Genomic DNA, 18528 nt, shown 5'->3' on the forward strand with positions numbered 1-18528 from the left:
GCGGGCTGCGAGGGAGCGGGGGGCTGCGAGGGCTCTGGAGGGGCAGCGCTGCCCGAGGAGCGGAGCGGGGCTGGGCCGGCCAGCCAGCACCTCCCCCGGGCTGACCGCGGCCGAGCGCAGCCCACAGCAGAAAAACGCCTACCGTCCCCGGCCTCTAGCCCGAGCACAGCTCGCGGCAACAGGACGTCTCCGCCCCGGCCCCGCCATCCAACTGCCGCCGCCTCTGCGCCTGCGCCGGCTGCGGCGCCGCTTGCCGTACCTCCAGCCCGCCAGGGGGCGCTGCGTGGTCCCCCGTTCTCGCCGCGTTGTCATTCGGCCGGCCGGCGGGGTGGTCTCCGCCACAGCAGCGCGGCCTGTCCGGGCGAGCCGCCCCCACCGTCGCCATGGGGAAGAAGCACAAGAAGCACAAGTCGGACAAGCACCCCTACGACGGTGGGTGGGAAGGGTCTGCTGGGGAGGGGGGACTCAGAGTGGGTGCAAGCCCTCGGCCCTCGCCGCCGTCCGACCCACCGCGGCGCAGCGCAGGGCAGGGTAGCGTGGCCCGGCCGGGCTGGGCCCACCCGCCGGTGCGGCGTGAGAGCGGCGGGGCGAAGCGGGGGGCGGGAGGGCGGCCTTGGCGCCGCCGCGGGGCGCGGGCTGGCGCCAGTCCGGGCTAGCCCGGGCCCAGCTTCGCTGCTGCGGGAGCAGAGGCAGAAGCAGTCGCAGGGTCTGGAAGGAAAATGAGATCCTGTTTAGTGACAGGATTTGGGGGGGTTCTGAGGCGGCAGGGAGCTGGTGCGGACCGTAAGGGTGCTTGTTCTGCGGTACTCACACGGCGTATTTTTCTGCTGGTTTAAGAATACGTGGAAAAGCCACTGAAGCTGGTGCTGAAAGTTGGAGGAAGTGAAGTTGCCGAACTCTCTACTGGAAACGCAGGACTTGATTCGACCTTATACGAAGACAAATCTGAACATGAGAAACACAAGGACAGAAAAAGGAAAAAGAGAAAGAAAGGAGAAAAACAAGTTCCTGGAGAAGAAAAAGAGAAACGAAAGAGAAAAGTTAAGGTACGTATTGATGCGAGTGCATTTTAGCAACAAAAAATGCTCCAGCTTTCTGTAGTCTTCACATCAAAAGTTGAGCAGTTATGACTGTAACTTGTATCCTTGACTTGGAATACATTCAAACTCGGTAGAGTAGTTTTGCCAATTCCTTTTCTCCAGGTACTTTTATTAGAAAAAGATTAGTGAAGTAATCTGAAATTTCTCATCTTTGAAAAAATATTGGCAAGTATAAGAGCCAATTAAACATAGAAAATTAGAAAGGGGGGGAAATTCTGTGTCTAAATCAATTTATATAAAAAAGAATGAAGACTTTACAAGTTCTTAATTAAAAAATAAAAAATGTATTTCTCAGGGTTCTTAACGTGATAAGTAATTATAATGCCTTTATTTGAAGCATGATGGGTACCTCTAATTTTAAATTTCCTGACTCTTTCTTAGTTGTTTTTCTAAAACCTTCAAAAATCATCATAGGACCTCCACTGGAGACAATTCTCTGTGCAGAGAATAGTGCAGGGTCATTCCTGTCACACTATAAGTGGCTGCCTGTCACATTTTTAAAGAAAATAATTCTGTGATAGATTGCATTGGATAGCTGAATTACCTTATTGTCCAGCAGATGGAGACAGTACATAAAGAATACCAAGTTTTTCAAGACTTACAAACTTTTTTTAAACTATGTGAGGTTGTCTTGAAAAACCCAGATAGCATTATGTACAGTAATAGTGCTGGGTTTGCAGGTTCTAAGTTTCTAAAACAGTCTTTTTTCTTTCTAGGAAGATAAAAAGAAACGAGACCGAGACCACACAGACAGTGAGGGAGAACAGGAAATGAAATGTCAGACCCCTATCAGATTGGAATTGCCATCAGAGAAACCATTGACAAGTACTTTATCAAAACAGGAAGGTAGGGGAAAAGAATTTCTTTTGCTGATTCCAGTTTTCTTTATTTGTCTCACATTTTATTGTTCTTTCTGTCTATTGCAAGTGACTTGACGCTTTTTACCGTCTCAGTGTTTTTCCCCATCTCATAGAAAATTCTGGAATTATGTTACTGTGTACTGCAGAATGGTACCTGTGGCAGAGTGAGCAGGATGTTAAGGAAGGCCAGTGAGAAAAGCAGATACCCTATATGCATTGTGTGGTTTGCCACTGTATTCTTTTCAATTATGATGAATTCTCAAGTTGCATTATTTTTGTTCAGTTGATTTCTAGTATCTTGGAAGTTTAGTACCTCTTGCAGTCAGTTCTGTCTCACACCCTTTCTCCCCCTGCTTCTTTTTGGTCTAGAGGTGGAGCAGACACCGCTTCAGGAAGCTCTGAATCAACTCATGAGACAGCTGCAGAGGTAAATGTCTGTGCTGCAGGCTTTCAGAGCTATGAAATGAAAACATACGTTAAGGGAAGAGGCATATAAAAAGATGAGTTTACAGGACTATTTTAGGAATTTAAGCACTAGTTTAAAAATGCATACTTTACAATTTCTCCTCAGTTTAGGCTTCTTGTAAACACCTCCAGTTTCAAGTTTAGAGTACTTTTAAAAAACTTTCAAAAATGGGACCATTTTCCAGTAATGTGATGCTTTCTTTATAAGAACCTTTTTTCAGAGAGGCACAGGAGTTTGGAATGAACTTGCCAAAACTTCTTTTACCTTGAGTTCTCCCATTTTACTGTAAAGGATGTATGCACTTGAAAACTTAAACTATGTTTTCTTAATGTCTTATTAACCAGATGTCTTTTGATTAAAACAATCAGATTTGCAGTTCTTTCAAGTAATCTGTGCTTTAAGATGTTCTTTTGACTTTAATAATATCTGCATGACTTGTACAAGAGCGGTTGAAAGATCTTTCCCTTTACCTGTTTCACCAGATAAAGCTTGAAACTTTGTGAGTTTTCTCTTAACTTTAAATTATCAAGACCTAGGTGTCAGTTTCAAGAAACTACCAACCATCAAAAAGTGTGTGCGTTTTCGCTACCTTTCCATGCATACAGAAAGCAGCCGCCACTTTTTGTGTCAAGTCCTGTCTCAGTTGGAAGCTGTTGTGCAAGTGTTCCACGGGTGTTGCAGAATATCTGCGCTGTGAGCTTCCGCAGTATGTACAGAGAAATGCTTTGCACTGTTCTGCAACAACTTGGCATAGAAATCCATAAGTTGTAAGTGAGCCTCAGGAAGAAGGCCTGAAATGCCAGGGGTTTCACCAGTGTGAGTCGTATCGACCCTGGCATAGGAGGCCAGTCTCATGCTACAGAGTTTAGTGAAAAACAAAAAAGGGAAAAAAACTAAACAAAAAAACCCAACCAATCAAAAAAACCAACAAACAGTGGTTTTGGAGGAGAGATTCTTGCCAGCTTATCAGCTAAGCCTGATCAGAAGGACAAAAAACCAACCAACTGTATTTGATTTTAATGCTATTTAGAGCACCCAGGAACATCAGTGTATGTCAGAGACCACTGAAAGTCTTACGAAATTGTAATGTAAAAAACTATAATATTACATAACCTGAAAATGAACATAATTGTAAATATGTACGTTCTATCACAGTTTTTAGCAACAAGCTTTTTCCTTCTGTTAATTTCAGAGTAAGCAATGAATGACAAGTATAGATTCGTATGACATATGTTCCCTTTATTTTTCAATGACTTAATTATAATATAAAACCACTTTTTGAAAAGCCAAAACCTTAAAAAAAGGGTCTGGCTTGTTCTATTTTGTTAATTTTCTTGGGATGCAGGTAGTTATCAAAGTGTAGAACTAACTTCTTAAATGTGTTCGTAGGACGTCTTTGGTATATGGGCTTGCCTGTGGGATCTTTTCAACCTTCAAAAGTGAAAGTTTTTGCTGACACAAGCCATTTCTAGCTTTACGTTTTTGATTCCTTTTCAGCTTAGTCCTTTCTTTTCTGTTTAATTTCAGGCTCAATATGTTCTTTGTTATAAGTTCAAACACAAAAAAACCCTGTCATTTTATTTAACAGAAAGGATCCAAGTTCTTTCTTTTCATTTCCTGTGACTGACTTTATTGCCCCTGGCTACTCCATGATCATTAAAAACCCAATGGATTTTAGTACCATGAAAGAGAAGATCAAGAACAATGGGTACCAGTCCATAGAAGAATTAAAGGTAATTCTATAAATCTTATCTTGATGACTACACAGATGTATTACATGCTCAGTTGACTCGAACTCTGGTATTTCATGAGAATATGAAGATGCCAAAAGACCCAGTAGTTCTGCCTGAAGAAATGTTTCTTGTTGAATGTCTGTGAGCAAATAAGTTCTGGAAATGAAAGAGAAAGCACTCTTGTTTGTAAATATGCATCTCAAAAAGATGTGGATAGTTTCAGGTTTTATGCAGGATTAAATAGAACTTGTCAGTTTGTCCTTCAGCACGTCGTTTTAGATCTTTACTTAAGAATGAAAATGTTAGCATTTCTGTCAGACTGCTCTCTTCTTTTGAATGTATTGCCTCTCAAAAAACGAGTCTTGTGAATTTACTGGCTTTGCCAATTGCTATTTCGTCATTTGCCTCCTGTCACCTCTGTGCTAACCAGGATTATCTAGTCATGTAGATCTGCTGGAAGAACAATACAGCAGCTTGCATGTCATCCACCAAGTTCCTGGAATGTATAGAGGACTGTTTCCTGATACAAATGTTAGATGTGCCAACCAGGAATGAGGTGCTGCTGGAATTGCTATTCACAAACTGAGAAAGCCTGCTTTGTAATATCTCGGTTACTGATAGCCTTGGCTGCAGTGACCACAATATTGTGGCGTTCGGGATCCTGCTGAGTGTGCTGAAGGTCAGCTCTAAGACAAGGATTCTTGATTTTAGAAGAGCAGACTTCAGTGCCCTCAGGGCTCAGTTGAGAGGGATTCGATGGGAAGCTTCCGTGGAAGACAAAGGAGCTAGTGAGTGCTGGGAGTTCTTCAAGAAGTCTCTATTGGAAGCACAAAGCCAATTTATCCCCTACAAAGGTAAGAGAAGTAAGCGGAGCAAGAGGCACCCATGGCTCAACCGTGACCTCCTGGGTCTATTCAAATCCAAAAGGGGAGCACACCAGAAATGGAGAAGTGGAGGATTATCTGCTGAGAACTACAAGGGCATAGCCAGAGAGTGCAGAGATGCAGTCAGAAAAGCAAAAGCCCAATTTGAATTGAAACTGGCTGTAGACATAAAAAATAACAAGAAAGGGCTCTTCAGACATGTCAACCATAAGCAGAAAAAGAAGGAAAACGTAGGCCCACTGTTAAACAGAAAAGGAGAATCAATCACCAACGATGCAGAAAAGGCAGAGGTCCTCAACATCTTCTTCACCTCTGTCTTTACCAGCACTGTTGGGTCCCAGGCTTTGGGAACAAAATTGCCAATTGAACCAAACACCAACCCACCATCAGTGAAGGAAGAGTTAGTATATGAACTACTACAGGAGCTTGACCCCCACAAATCAATGGGCCCTGACGCCATCCACCCAAGGGTGTTGAGAGAGCTGGCTGACATCATCGCAAGGCCGCTCTCCATAATCTTTGAGAAGTCATGGAGAATGGGGGATGTCCCAGAGGACTGAAGGAAGGCGAATATTACCCCTATCTACAAGAAGGGCACGAGGGAGGATCCGGGTAACTATAGGCCCATCAGCCTTACTTCAATCCCTGGGAAAGTTATGGAACGAATCTTCCTGGGGGCCATCGCAAGTCAATTGAAGCAAGCAATTGGGAAAAGCCAACACGGCTTCACTAAAGGCAGATTGTGCTTGACAAACCTGGTGGCCTTCTATGACAAAGTGACTGGCCTGGTTGACATGGGGCGGGTGGTGGACATTGTTTACCTGGACTTCTTCAAGGCCTTTGACACAGTCCCCCATAGTCTCCTCCTGGAGAAATTGATGTGTTATGGCCTAGACAAGTGGTCTGTGCAGTGGGTGGGGAACTGGCTGACAGGCCGCACCCGAAGGGTGGTGGTAAATAGCTCTTCCTCAAACTGGCAACCTGTCACAAGTGGAGTCCCCCAGGGATCGATATTGGGCCCAATGTTATTCAACATCTTTATAAGTGATCTGGATAATGGCATCAAGTGTAGCCTGAAGAAGTTTGCTGATGACACCAAGTTGAGTGGGGAAGCAGGCACTCCAGAAGGGAGAGCTGCTCTGCAGGGAGATCTGGATAGGCTGGAAGAGTGGGCCAGCAAGAACCTTATGAAGTTCAGCAAGGACAAGTATAAGGTCATGCACCTGGGAAAACATAATCCAGGAGTCAGTACAGACTGGGATCCACCTGGCTGGAGAGCAGCTCTGTGGAAAGGGACCTACAGAAAGCTCAACATGAGCGAACAGTGTGCTGCTGCGGCCAGGAAGGCCAACAGGATGCTGGGTTGCATCAAAAAGGGCATCGCCAGCAGAGAGAAGGAAGTCATCATCCCACTCTACTCAGCGCTGGTCAGGCCACACCTGGAGTACTGTGTACAGTTCTGGTCCCCGCTGTACAAAAAGGATGTGGACAGGCTGGAAGGGGTCCAGAGAAGGGCCACCAAGATGATCAAAGGACTGGGAAGCCTGCCAGATGAGGATAGGCTGGGAGAACTGGGTTTGTTCAGCCTTGAGAAAAGGAGGCTCAGAGGGGATCTCATCACCATTTACCAGTACTTAAGGGGGGTAGTTACAAAGAAGATGGAGACTCCCTTTTTACAAGGAGTCACATGGAGAGGACAAGGGGGAATGGACACAAATTGCTCTTGGGGAGATTCCGATTGGACACCAGAGGAAATGTTTCACAGTGAGGACAGTCAACCATTGGAATAATCTCCCCAGGGAAGTGGTTGACTCGGCCACATTGGACACCTTCAAGAGTCGTCTGGACAGGGTGCTGGGCCATCTTGTCTAGAGTGTGCTCTTCCTAGAAAGGTTGGACTAGATGATCCCTGAGGTCCCTTCCAACCTGTGATTCTGTGATCCACAACTAGTGAAGGAAAGATGAGTTCAGTCCTGTTAGCAGCAGCTGCTTAACCCTGTGTTGTAGTGTCTAGTGGGTTTGAGGGCCTGTTTTGAAGGTCCCTAAAGCTTTTAAAAGGTGGGGGGGCTTGTTTTGTTTTGCTTTTTTCAGCAGAAGTAGTCTCTAGTTCTTTACTTGGCTAGACAAGGACCTGAGAAGTATAATTGGTGTGTAATTATGAGTTGAACTTATGCAGATGCTAGTTAATAGTAGTGGTTGTATTATCTTGCACATTCTTCTTCAGAGCTCCAGAACTTAAGAAGAATATTCCCTGTTGTTTCAGCTGTTTCTGGTTAGTTTTTCATTTTAACTTTTGTCTTTGTAAATAGCTGAGAACCTGATAAAACCTGTAGAGGCTCTGCAGTGAGTTTAGAAGTTAAGTTTCTAGCTCAGTCATTCAAGAAATGAACTTCCAACAAGCATACATTTTTCTTCATTGTAACCGAAGCTTTGGCATATTCATTGTAATGATTTAACTTTGAGTTGCAGCTCTCCTATTTTTTAAGTTACCTTTGTTCTCTTTTTTACATTGCTTCACTCTGTTTTTCTTTTAATGCCTGCTGATTGGTCAGGGAAGTGAGTAATTTTAGATAAGAGGACTTCCATTAAAACTTTAAAGACTACGAACAATACTGAACACTTAAGAATACTTTCAGGATGTTTATTGGGGTGCTAATTTGAGACTTGAATCTAATTTACATACTTACTTCTGTGTAAGTTTTTAATTAAATAGATTTCTTAAATTCATTAATTAAAAAAATTCTTTGAATTTTTTCCCCAAAGCTCAAGACACTGTGTGCAACAAAGATCTTAATACGGTATATGATTAAATTTTAACTGTCATTCCAAAATTATTAATGTCTGTACAGGATAACTTCAAACTGATGTGTACTAATGCAATGATTTACAACAAACCAGACACCATTTACTACAAAGCTGCAAAAAAACTGCTGCACTCAGGGATGAAGATACTTAGCCAGGTAATAGAAAATACAAAACAAAATATTAAAAACTGTGCTCCTTCATTTTTCTCCCCTCTTTCATTCTACTTGACAGGGATCTCATGAAAATAAATAAAAACTTGCTTAACATTTGTAAAATGCTTGCACAGTAAAATTTTAGTAGTACATTATTTAAGGCTCATGCTTTAGTACTGTACCAGATCACTTACTGGAGAAATATTTGTTGCATTTACTGTTTCATTTTCTAAAATGCCTTTATACTTGCTAGTATAAGAAAGAAATATCTGAAATAATTTTATCCTCTGTGGGTAGATTAGGAAAAGATTTGTTGAAGTAGCAGATAAAAGGATTCTGGTGTTTTTTAGGAGAGAATTCAGAGCCTGAAACAAAGTATAGAATTCATGGCTGACCTGCAGAAGACAAGGAAGCAGAAGGACAAGATGGAACTGCAGCAAGCTGGGGAAGATGAAAGTGGTCCTGGGAAAGACAAAGGAGAACCTGTGGATGGTGACATCAAAGTGTTCAAAACACCTAGCAAAGAACACAAAAAGTGAAGTATTATCTCAATAACCATTGTAGGATACACCCTTTAAATGCTACTGAAACAAGACAACTTTTAGGGACTGATGGACCTGGGTTTCCCTCTTTCTGGTAGTGCATATACAGTAAGACTTCTTCACCTCAAGGGAGCAACATTTCTACAAAGTGTCCTCATATAGCAAAAATAAATAAGTTTAGAATCTTCTATGATACCATCATTTTGTTTTTATGTCGCTAACCCTGTACTGCTCATCAACTCCATTCTTCCAATTATTTGCTATTTTAGTGCCTTTCACATGAGTAGTACTGTTTTGGAGAAAGCTTGCAAACATGACCTTTGGTACAAATAACTATAGTCAATTTCAAGCGCCTTTTTTTTTTTTTTTTTGGCCTAAGCAGTTGTGTTTGAAACATGTATAGCTACATAAAACATTGAACATTGAAACATAGCATAGCTACAGAACATACACTTCCTGAAATATCTTTTAATGTCTAGAAATACCACTTTCAATGTTCTGAAATACTAGTGACTCTATTACAGATTTGAAAATATAGATACTAAAATTCAGAATATCTAATATTTCACCAAATATATCCTTCTTAGTCTTATGGGAGTGATGACATAAAATCTGGCAACATGCTAGACTAGGATATCAGTATGACTGAAGTAATCTAAACACAAAGACCGTTACAGTTACTAACATTAAAAAGCATTTGTGGATATAAATCTTTTTTGTTGTTGTTGGTTGTTTTGTCCACAGAAACAGTTTGCATAGTTGGCAAAAACATTCCTCCACTGTATCCTTTCGTGATATGTAGCCAATTGGTGTCTGTTAAATCTATCTGTTAAAGCTAGTAACTACATCGTGTGGGCTTTATTCACAGGAAGGATAAAGATCCACTTGAAGACAAATTACGAAACAATAGTTTGGAAAGGGAACAAGAGCAGATTGATCGTATTGTAAGAGAATCTGGAGGGAAGTTAACAAGACGACTTGCAAACAGCCAGGTAAATCTTTGTGTATTGGTAGCACATTTGACTTTTTTGTAAACCAGGCTTACTTAGCATCTGAGGCCAGCTGAAATTCAAGGTACGCTTTTACTACAGTTTACACCATTTTGTACGTGACTGATCATCTGTGTAACATAAGGTTAAAAAAGGCATGTGAGTTGAATGCTGAATTTCATCAGCAGAGCAAGTTCAGCTTAAATTTTCAGAAATTTTAGCTAAAGTAGAAGGAAAGGATGACTAGTAGAAATCTCAAGAAAATATCTCAAATCTAACCTGCAAAAACCCCTGTGGTTCTGAAACAAACAGCCATGTATCTGATTAAAGATTATTAATGCTACAGGAGAAGGAACCTAGTGTGGTAATACTGGGCCCATTTAGTTTTCTACATGAGTTACATATTTGATCTCTTAGCCTCTGCAGAAATGTTAGTATTTATCATAATTTCTTAATTCCTTGTGCCTCTAGCAATAATGAAGTTATCTAGTAAAAATAAAAAAGTTAGAGTGGCATTCACTTCTGAGTCTGACCTTTCCAAATCACTTTCTGATTCCTACGGATAGGACAGTTTCATTAAATGTTTTAGTTTTAGGACCATGAATTTCAACTAATACATAAATTAAAATAGTCCGATCTTATTTCAGTGTGAATTTGAAAGACGACGACCAGATGGTACAACAACTTTGGGCCTTCTTAATCCTGTAGACCTTACTGCAGGAGGTAAGTTGGCATGGTTTGGGTAACAAGCCACTTTAATCTACCTGGTCTGCTGTTGCTTTGCTAGGGCAGAGCAGCAAATGCTGGCCAAGAACCTAATGCTTCTTCACAGTCTGATAGACATCTGGATTTAAAAAGCTGCAGCTGAGGGAGCATGTAGATGGGGGCCAGTTGTGGGGGCTGTTAGGAGCAGCTGGAGGGAGCCCTCAGTGGCTGTTGCTTCTCCTTTTAGCATCAGCTCATTGTGGGAGCAGCAAGAGAAAGCTTTTGCCATTGGAAAAGAGGCTACCTGCCCTATGTTTGGGCTCATCTAATTCCTGGGCTGGTCCACATACAGAGTGCAGTATCTGCTGACACAGAAGGTCACAGATGGCCACTGGGAGCTGTCTGACTCCCAAGCCATTTTGTCATGTCAGTGCTATCTATGGAGTGTCACTACCTAAAGGAGTGCAGGTGCTTGACTATTTAAGTGCCAGCTCATTACAGAGCTGAACTGATTAAGTCTAGAATAGACAGAAACCAAGCTGAAAGCTTGGCTTCTCCCTTGCCCTATTTGTGCAGTAGAAAACGTCAGCAAGAATGAAGTGTGGTCTTTCACGTTAAGAATCAGATCCTCTTTAATGATGCAGCCTCTGTTGGGGAACAGGAAGAGGGAAGACTAATAGTAAAAACATTTAGGCTAAATCTTCTATACTTAACTAGTATTACCACTTACTTGGCCTGGATTCATGTTTAAGACTACATACAGCCTTTAGTGTGAAGTGTTTGGAGAAGAAAACACAGTTTGAGAGTTTTATCCTGTTTATTCTGAAGTTTCTGGCTGTGAGTATTCAATGAGTTTGGACATCTTCCCATGTCACTTAATTGTGCCTTCAGTATTTCTGTATCTTGATACATCCTATTGTAGAACCAGGTTACTGCCCTGTAAAGCTGGGTATGACAGCAGGAAGACTTCAGTCGGGAGTTAATACTTTACAAGGGTTCAAAGAAGATAAAAGAAACAAGGTTACTCCAGGCAAGTGCTGATTTTCTTAAAAATATAAATCCTCCTTATTTGAACAAAATATGTTGATCTCATTACTAGCATACAGATGTTTGGAACTAAGTTGTTTTTCATGATAAAGCACATCATTGCATGTCGCTCTCACATGACTGAACAGCACATCACAAAGTCTAACTTAATTTACACATATAGAAGGGGAGGTGTACTGAATAAAATGTTCATCTATATTGAGAAAAGGAACTATACCAGGTAGGTAAAGGTTTTTGCCAGCTTTGAAAGAGCAGAGCAGGGAGCCTGAGAACCTGTTACCAATACCAGACTGAATTTTCATATTGTGTTAAGGCATTCAGTACTGTTAATAAAACATCTGTAAATAAAAATGCATTTGATGTAGCTGTTACTGGAAGATGTTACAGTGTGAAGAGATGGTATTCTGTGAAAGTTTGTTTTCACCATAAGAAATATGTTCCTAAAAGTTCCTTTTGGGGGATTGTTTTATACCCCCTTCTCATTATTTTCTGATACACGCATCTCAGAGGTAATAATTAGCACTGTTGTTATTCATTAGTGACGTACTTGAATTACGGACCCTATAGTTCCTATGCTCCAACATATGATTCTACATTTGCCAACATAAGCAAAGAAGACTCTGACTTGATCTATTCAGCATACGGGGAAGACTCTAATCAAGGATCTTTCAGGTAACCAGACAACTAGGGTGCGTATTACAGCTGTCATGTACAGAGGTAGTTATGTGTAGCACTGCAGTATGGGCTGGGTCTTTGCCGTTGAATGGGGTTACTGCTGTCTTTATAGCCTACTGAGGTTTTTTTGTTTAAGAAATACTTCAATAAGAGAATGTGCCTGCAAAGCGGAGTTAGCCAAGAAGGAAGGGTTTTGGTGCTACTGAGGCATGAGAATGTACAGTCTAAACCTTGAATATATTTATGACTAACTCTGAAGGACTTAACGTTCAAAGCCAGAAGAATGTTGAGTGGCACAAATGTTTAGATAAACTGGGTTTTTTAATGTTAATGAACTTAATTACTACTTTGAGTGTTAATGTCAAATACTGACCATGGTACTGTGGTCATAGTGGAAGAGCTGAGTCCAGAGCTAGCAATTCCCAATTCCATTCTCAGTGTGTATACTGCTTCACCTTCATATTATTTACTATGGTAAAAATAACTAATTCTCATTGTTTGTATTCTTCTTGATTATAATAACTTCAGAGTTAAAGTCCTTTTGTTTTATGAGAATCTCAAAAATAGATCACGTGGTATAAATCCATGTGAAATACGGGAATACTGAAGTACAGTGCAAAAGTTAAGTGCCTGTGCAAGTTTGCTTTCAGTTTGCTGAAGCTGTAAAACTAGGAGAAGTATGCTGCCTCAGGCAGTTTTTTTTTAAGGAATCTGAATGGGTTCCTTCGCTACAAAAGGTGTGGATAATTAAACTAAGGCAAGCCATTTAGATCAAGTTCTGTCCTACTTTTTGTGTGTCCTATGCTGTACATACTGGTTTGACTTTACATTTGACTTTTTTCCCCATTGAATGTTTGGTATGAAAGTAGTTACTGTAACTATCTTTTGATCTTTTAGTATTCATGATTTCTTGATGAAATCACAAGATTATCCTTTCTTAATGGCTGATAGTTTGCTTGATGTTCTAACTAAAGGAGGACATTCTAGAGCTCTCAGAGAACTAGAAACGGTAAGAGTGGATTTGAGAACTTGTCTGGTCTTTCTGTTCAGCACAGAAGCTATAAAGCTAGCAAACGATGATTCTGATCCTATTGATGGTCTCCCTTTTAATTGGTAAAATTTGGAAGCGAAGACTGATCTTTGTCTTCAGAAGGTGGATTTTCTGGAAAGGGATTAATCTGGCTTGTTAACTAGTGAAACGGGAAAATTAACAAAATATTGTAGATAGTCACATGTTCTTTCTCTGTCTACTCTTCCACTCCCATTAGCACTAGCTCCTGTTCCATTTAGTAAGAAAATATCAATAAGCAGTTTAGAAATGAGGTGATTTTAGAGGGGGTTTTTGTTTCCATGGAAGTGCATCCTGTTCCTAGCGGCCACTGTTTATTTGGTTCAGGAGAACTGGTAACTAGTTACTCCCTTTATCTGGTGCAGTGCTTTTAAACTCAAATACGTGCTATGTAAAAAACACTAAACAGCTACCCTTCAACTTCTTAGGAGATTTCAGTACCTGTATATGCCAAACATGACAGGAATCAAAGGGGCTGATTTAACTATATTAACTTAATTGACAACCCAAGAATTAGTTGAGAACCTCCACAAGACAATTCCTATTAACTGAAAGTCTCAATTTGACTTTCAGATTAACGTGAACTATTGAAATAAGCATTTAGCCTTTTAATAATGGGTCAGATATTAGATAAATTAATACTAGAAATAGGTCATGGATCAAAGATCAGCCTTTAGCTCCAGTTCAGACCTTCGCTCAGCATTATTAGTTTAGCTCTTTTCTAGTACCCAATAGTGACACTGACTGACAGGGTTCAACCACTGCTGTTGCAAGTATTAAGAGAAATATATTTACATATAGAAACCAAAATACATTCTGGCCTCTAATGATCCTCCTTCCTTTTCTTCCTGCCCCCCAATAAATAATCTCTGATATGACATCACTGAGAAGAAGCATGTGGACTTGGCAAAGAGCAATAAAATGTGTGCTGAAAAAATTTATTTTAGTAAACGTTACTATCTGATGAAAGCCTCTAAAAAATAGCTACTTTGTAACTTGGTTTACAGAGAAAGCTCATTATGACATTGTATATTTACCTCACTTGAAAATTACTGCATTGTGTAAGGCTTGGCTCTGAACGTAAAGAAAAGATTAACGCCTTATTTAAAAAAATCCTTCCTCTATTCAGCCATTGGAAGAAGTGGAAGGCCCACATGAAAGAAGTGATATGATGAAAGATTTAAAGGTAAAATCTTTCTATATCAGCTAACCACTCTAACCAACCTGCCTGATCCCACAGTTAGTTATCAAACTGCCTACAAAGCTAAGGCCTGTGCAGCCACACTGCGACTTGGACAAGCTGTAAATCCATACGCTGTGCATCGTGACAAGGGCATGCTGGTTTGTAGGCATTTGGAGAGTAAGAATCTCCAAAAAGTTAAGTCTTAAATGAGACTATATGTCAAGAAACTGAAAGAAAATGCTTCTATATTTTTATTTGTGATTGTTTAACCATGTGTTAGATTTTTGGTTGGCAGCTATAGTTGTTCTATTCGTATTTAATCTGATTTGGCTTAATGTGAACTTGTAAAACATCACATGATATGTAGCTGTCTTCTAGAAGTTTTCTCAAATACGTTGTGCCCCTCTAGGCATACAATATATCTCTCAAATGATTCCACACAAGCTTTGTTAAATTAGAAAAAGCACAGTCGTAGTTCTAGGGAAAGGGCTGCCAGAAGCCTTCATCTGCAGCCAGTTCCTGGGTTGGTTTTGAAGTTTGGCCTTTGCTGTAGGTGAGCCCCAAGTGTTTTTTTCCTGTTTTTTTTTTTTTTTTAAAAATTGGGATGCTGGTCTTTAGTTACTACTACAGCATTTGTGCATGCGCCCAGTGTTTTTGGCAGATGCCATTGGAATAGAACAGTAACCTGGTGACTGTAGAAACACTGAAAGCGTCACAGGGTGGCTTTTCCACTTTCCCCTCTGTATATTCACTTCTTTGGTAGAGCAGACTGATTTTTAACTAACTTTGTGTTCTGATTTTCCCCAAACAATTCTGTGTCAAGGCTGGTTTAAATATTATCTAAGTTATTACTTGCTGCTTTTTTTTAGCTTATGGAGATTGATATTGCCGCCAGGTTGGAGTCTGCAAATAACGACAGACTTACAGCACTAAAAGCAGTTACGAACTTCGGCATGCCTGTAGAAGAGTTTGACTCTGAGGGTGAGTTTTCTTAGACATATCAGAAGAGCAAGTACTGTAACTGTTACAATTGCTCAATCCCTTCCCATAGTCAGCCTTACCCTATTTTATATCATGATGTGAGTAAATATACTCTTACTATTAGGACTTTCTTCGTTAAACAGAGGCTGAAATCTTCCAGAGGAAACTTGATGAAACAACAAAGCTGCTGAGAGAACTCCAGGATGCTCAAAATGAACGACTAAGTACAAAACCACCCCCTAATATGATCTGTCTTCTGGGTCCATCTTACAGAGAGATGCACTTGGGTAAATAGACTTTTTCTAGTCATTCTTACAGAATTGATCAAGTCCCAACTTGCTCAATCCAACTCCAAGACAGATCAAGGTTTATCACTTAGAGTGCAGAATACATGCCCTGTTAGGCCTAGAAGATTAATTTAACTTTTTCTCCATGTAAAGCCAGTTGTAAGTTTTGAAGAGTACTTACAGGTATTTCCTCTTCATTAATTTCCCTAGAACTGATTGGGAGCTTTTTCCATGCCATGGGGCGGGCGATAGCCAAACACCTCTATGATTATTTTTTTTTTTACAGTGGCTTTGAACAGGAGTTGCTTAAGTGTTACCAAGTTCTTAGTGTAAAGCTAGCTTCATTACAGGTTTGATCTAGTTATCAGTCCATTTTATTATACCAATTAATACCCATCATTCATCCTATTATTTGAGCAAAGCGCAGCGCCTTGTCTCACAGGTCAGTTAGTAGGTGGCCAGTAGCACAGGCTGCGTAACTAAGATAGGACTATGTGCAGAGGGTGTTCATTCTGCAAGTAAAACTAACTTGTGCAATGTCAACGACAGCATCTGCAGCCTGAAGTAACCACATCACTGCAATATGATGAATTCCCCACCATTGGAGAAATATTACCAAGTTGATATGATACCAAATCTAAACCAGATCAAATACCACCTTTCTTATAAAGTTTTTAGTACTTACAGCTTTCTTCTTGAAGGAAAACCACATTTGTAGCAACAAGAACAGTCTCTAGTTTCTATACCAAACTAACTGCTGAATCCTGAAAGCAGCTGCTGGGTGGTGCCACCAGATCTCTCCCAGCTGCTCTGTCCATGTGACCCAAGCATGACTGGCTTACTTCTCAACTTTGGGTGTTTCTTGATGGCATCAGGCCTGGGTCAGCAGCTATTTCATTCCTCCTATTCTTTGTGGCCATCTCTTTTATAGTTCCCAGTATGTCTTGCATGACTCCACACAGTACAAGGAGACTCTTCTGTTGCAGAAACATTACTGAACATAGTTCCATTTGTACTTCAATAATTAAACAGTTTACAGGGTGAAGAGCTCGTATCAGCTATTTTGTGTCTCTATAGCATACAAATACACCCTTATCTTTTCTAGCGGAGAGAGTAACCAATAACCTGAAAGAGCTTGCACAACAAGTGACACCAGGTGATATCGTTAGTATGTATGGAATCCGGAAAGCCATGGGAATTTCAGTTCCTTTACCTGATACAGAAGACAGCTGGGTAGATTTGACAGAGGGTGAGTACACAAACATGTATTGTAGTATCTGCTCGACTAGAATAAAGCCACACCTGCAAGTCATTAGACTGGCTACTGGTAGAACTTGCAGTAATTTAGTTCCAACTTTCAGTTCTTCTTCCTTTTTTAAAATTCTGATTCTAATGGAAAGTTTGTGTTTGGTCTCAGTCCAAAATTAATCTTCTGGATGTGTGGAACTTTAGTTAACTCCTTTATGTAGCTGATTTTACCATTCATCTTAGAGCATTGCCAAACTTTAAAGCTTGGGAATCCATTCAGTTTTATCTTTTCCATTTAGCATGAAGTTACAAGAGAAGAGTTATCCCTCACTTGCTAAAACAAGGATGTCAGGTGTCCTTCTTCTCCAAGCTTTTGGCTGTGCACTCCTTTTGCTTAATTTGGCCAGCTGTGGTGCTTTGGAAGGTGACAGCATCAGGTCAGCTCAACTCATCCAGCCAAAAGTAACTACTGTTTTTGCTGGATTAAGGCGTCAGGTCAGTGGAAAATTAAGTGCCAGAACCAGATCTTCCCCTTTTGGCACACAGACAGTAAAAGCATACCCAGAGTTTGTGTTCATCCCCAATTTTTAAGGCAGGTAGGAATTTCCTTTCAAGAAATGTAATTTACACAACAAATTTAGTCAATCAGTGGTTTATAAAAAGTTTCAGTTAAGATGTTATTTAATGAAAAGAGCAGGATTACTTCAGGAACTTATCTTTTCAAGGAAGCTACTCAAGAAATCTCACTTTCAAAATTGTTGAGCAATTTCTTTTTCCTAGCCCCTTTGGTACAGCGCTGTCTAACAGAACCAACTGAAACATAGAGTGAACTCAAGACTGTGTTCTGTAATTGTCAGGAAAATACTATCTTCACAAATGGCAAATTGCTTTAGGAGGACCCTATAGTAGATGCATTTCTTTTGCTTAAAACTTACACATGGTAGTTGACCTGTTATCTTTTGTAAACTTTCAGACTTTCAGGAACCAAAAAAGACTGTCACCATCCCTGAAAATGAGTGTGGTCCAGTTACAGTCTGAAGCTTTGGTTAAGTTTACAACCGTTTCTTTGATTCTATTTAAGAACCAGACGAACTTCCTTCAAGTGCATTCACTGAGCATGTGTATATTGTGTGTTAAACTACTTTTGTTTATTAAATTTTGGAACTGATGACATTTGAAGTGTTTGTTATTAGAGATACTTCTGCTATTTAAATGTACTTATTCTTTCTGCATTTCTTATTATTTTAAAGCACCTCTGCAGCATTTAAGTTTTACTAGATTGTGAAGTGTCTGGAAAAGTCAATGCGTAAGTGAAAATGTGCCTATATGTGGTGCAGGGACGGAACTAACAGTTTCTAAAAGCAAGGTATAGACTCCTCTGTTTCTGAATCTGGTTGGGGCAGAAATCACTAGTGTCTGAACATGCAAGTTTCCCTTTTTAAAATTACTGTGCAACTCTTACAATCATGAGGAAGAGAAATAAACTTTTTTAAAGAAAACTGCTGTAGACTGGTGAATCAACAAGAGATCAGCTTTGTGAGACTTTGAATAGAGATGAATCTCCTCCTAGAGAAGAAACACCATCTGCTCACAGCATTCAAAAACTTGAGGGCAGGCTTGGAAATGTATTGTGACGATAAGTTGAGACTTAAAACCAGCTTGCTGCCAGTAAGTAAAAATACCACATTAAATAGTACAGTCAACTCTGAGACACTCACATAGACTTACTACTTGGAGGTATTGCTAAACACTACCATGATAATTGGTTTAGGCTTATCAGAAAGGAGAGCGTATTTAGAAAA

At 40.3% G+C, this 18528-nt stretch overlaps 1 protein-coding gene across 2 annotated transcripts; it reads left to right on the top strand.

Annotated features, from left to right (window-relative positions):
- Nucleotides 1–271: 271 nt before the first annotated feature.
- BRD7 (bromodomain containing 7) lies at nt 272–17899 on the top strand. 2 transcript variants are annotated; one of them, XM_064459417.1, is made up of 17 exons: nt 272–432; nt 838–1046; nt 1817–1946; nt 2330–2387; nt 4015–4159; nt 7893–8003; nt 8351–8535; nt 9411–9534; nt 10179–10254; nt 11159–11266; nt 11823–11955; nt 12856–12967; nt 14157–14213; nt 15080–15191; nt 15335–15478; nt 16584–16727; nt 17700–17899. In XM_064459417.1, exons 1-17 carry the CDS (start codon nt 384–386, stop codon nt 17762–17764), a joined length of 1962 nt encoding a protein of 653 aa, XP_064315487.1. In that variant the 5' UTR covers nt 272–383; the 3' UTR covers nt 17765–17899. The 2 variants fall into 2 exon arrangements, with proteins under 2 accessions (XP_064315487.1, XP_064315488.1); XM_064459418.1 differs by lacking the exon at nt 14157–14213.
- Nucleotides 17900–18528: the final 629 nt, after the last annotated feature.

This window comes from Phalacrocorax carbo, chromosome 8, assembly GCF_963921805.1.
Source record: "Phalacrocorax carbo chromosome 8, bPhaCar2.1, whole genome shotgun sequence".
NCBI classification, from domain to species: Eukaryota; Metazoa; Chordata; class Aves; order Suliformes; family Phalacrocoracidae; genus Phalacrocorax; species Phalacrocorax carbo.

Excerpts from the sequence above, each read along its gene's own strand:
- BRD7 (XM_064459417.1), top strand. The coding sequence starts at position 384 with ATGGGGAAGAAGCACAAGAAGCACAAGTCGGACAAGCACCCCTACGAC. Across the intron at positions 2,388-4,014 it reads CTCATGAGACAGCTGCAGAG|AAAGGATCCAAGTTCTTTCT; the intron begins GTAAATGTCTGT and ends TTTATTTAACAG. Across the intron at positions 11,956-12,855 it reads TCTAATCAAGGATCTTTCAG|TATTCATGATTTCTTGATGA; the intron begins GTAACCAGACAA and ends TTGATCTTTTAG.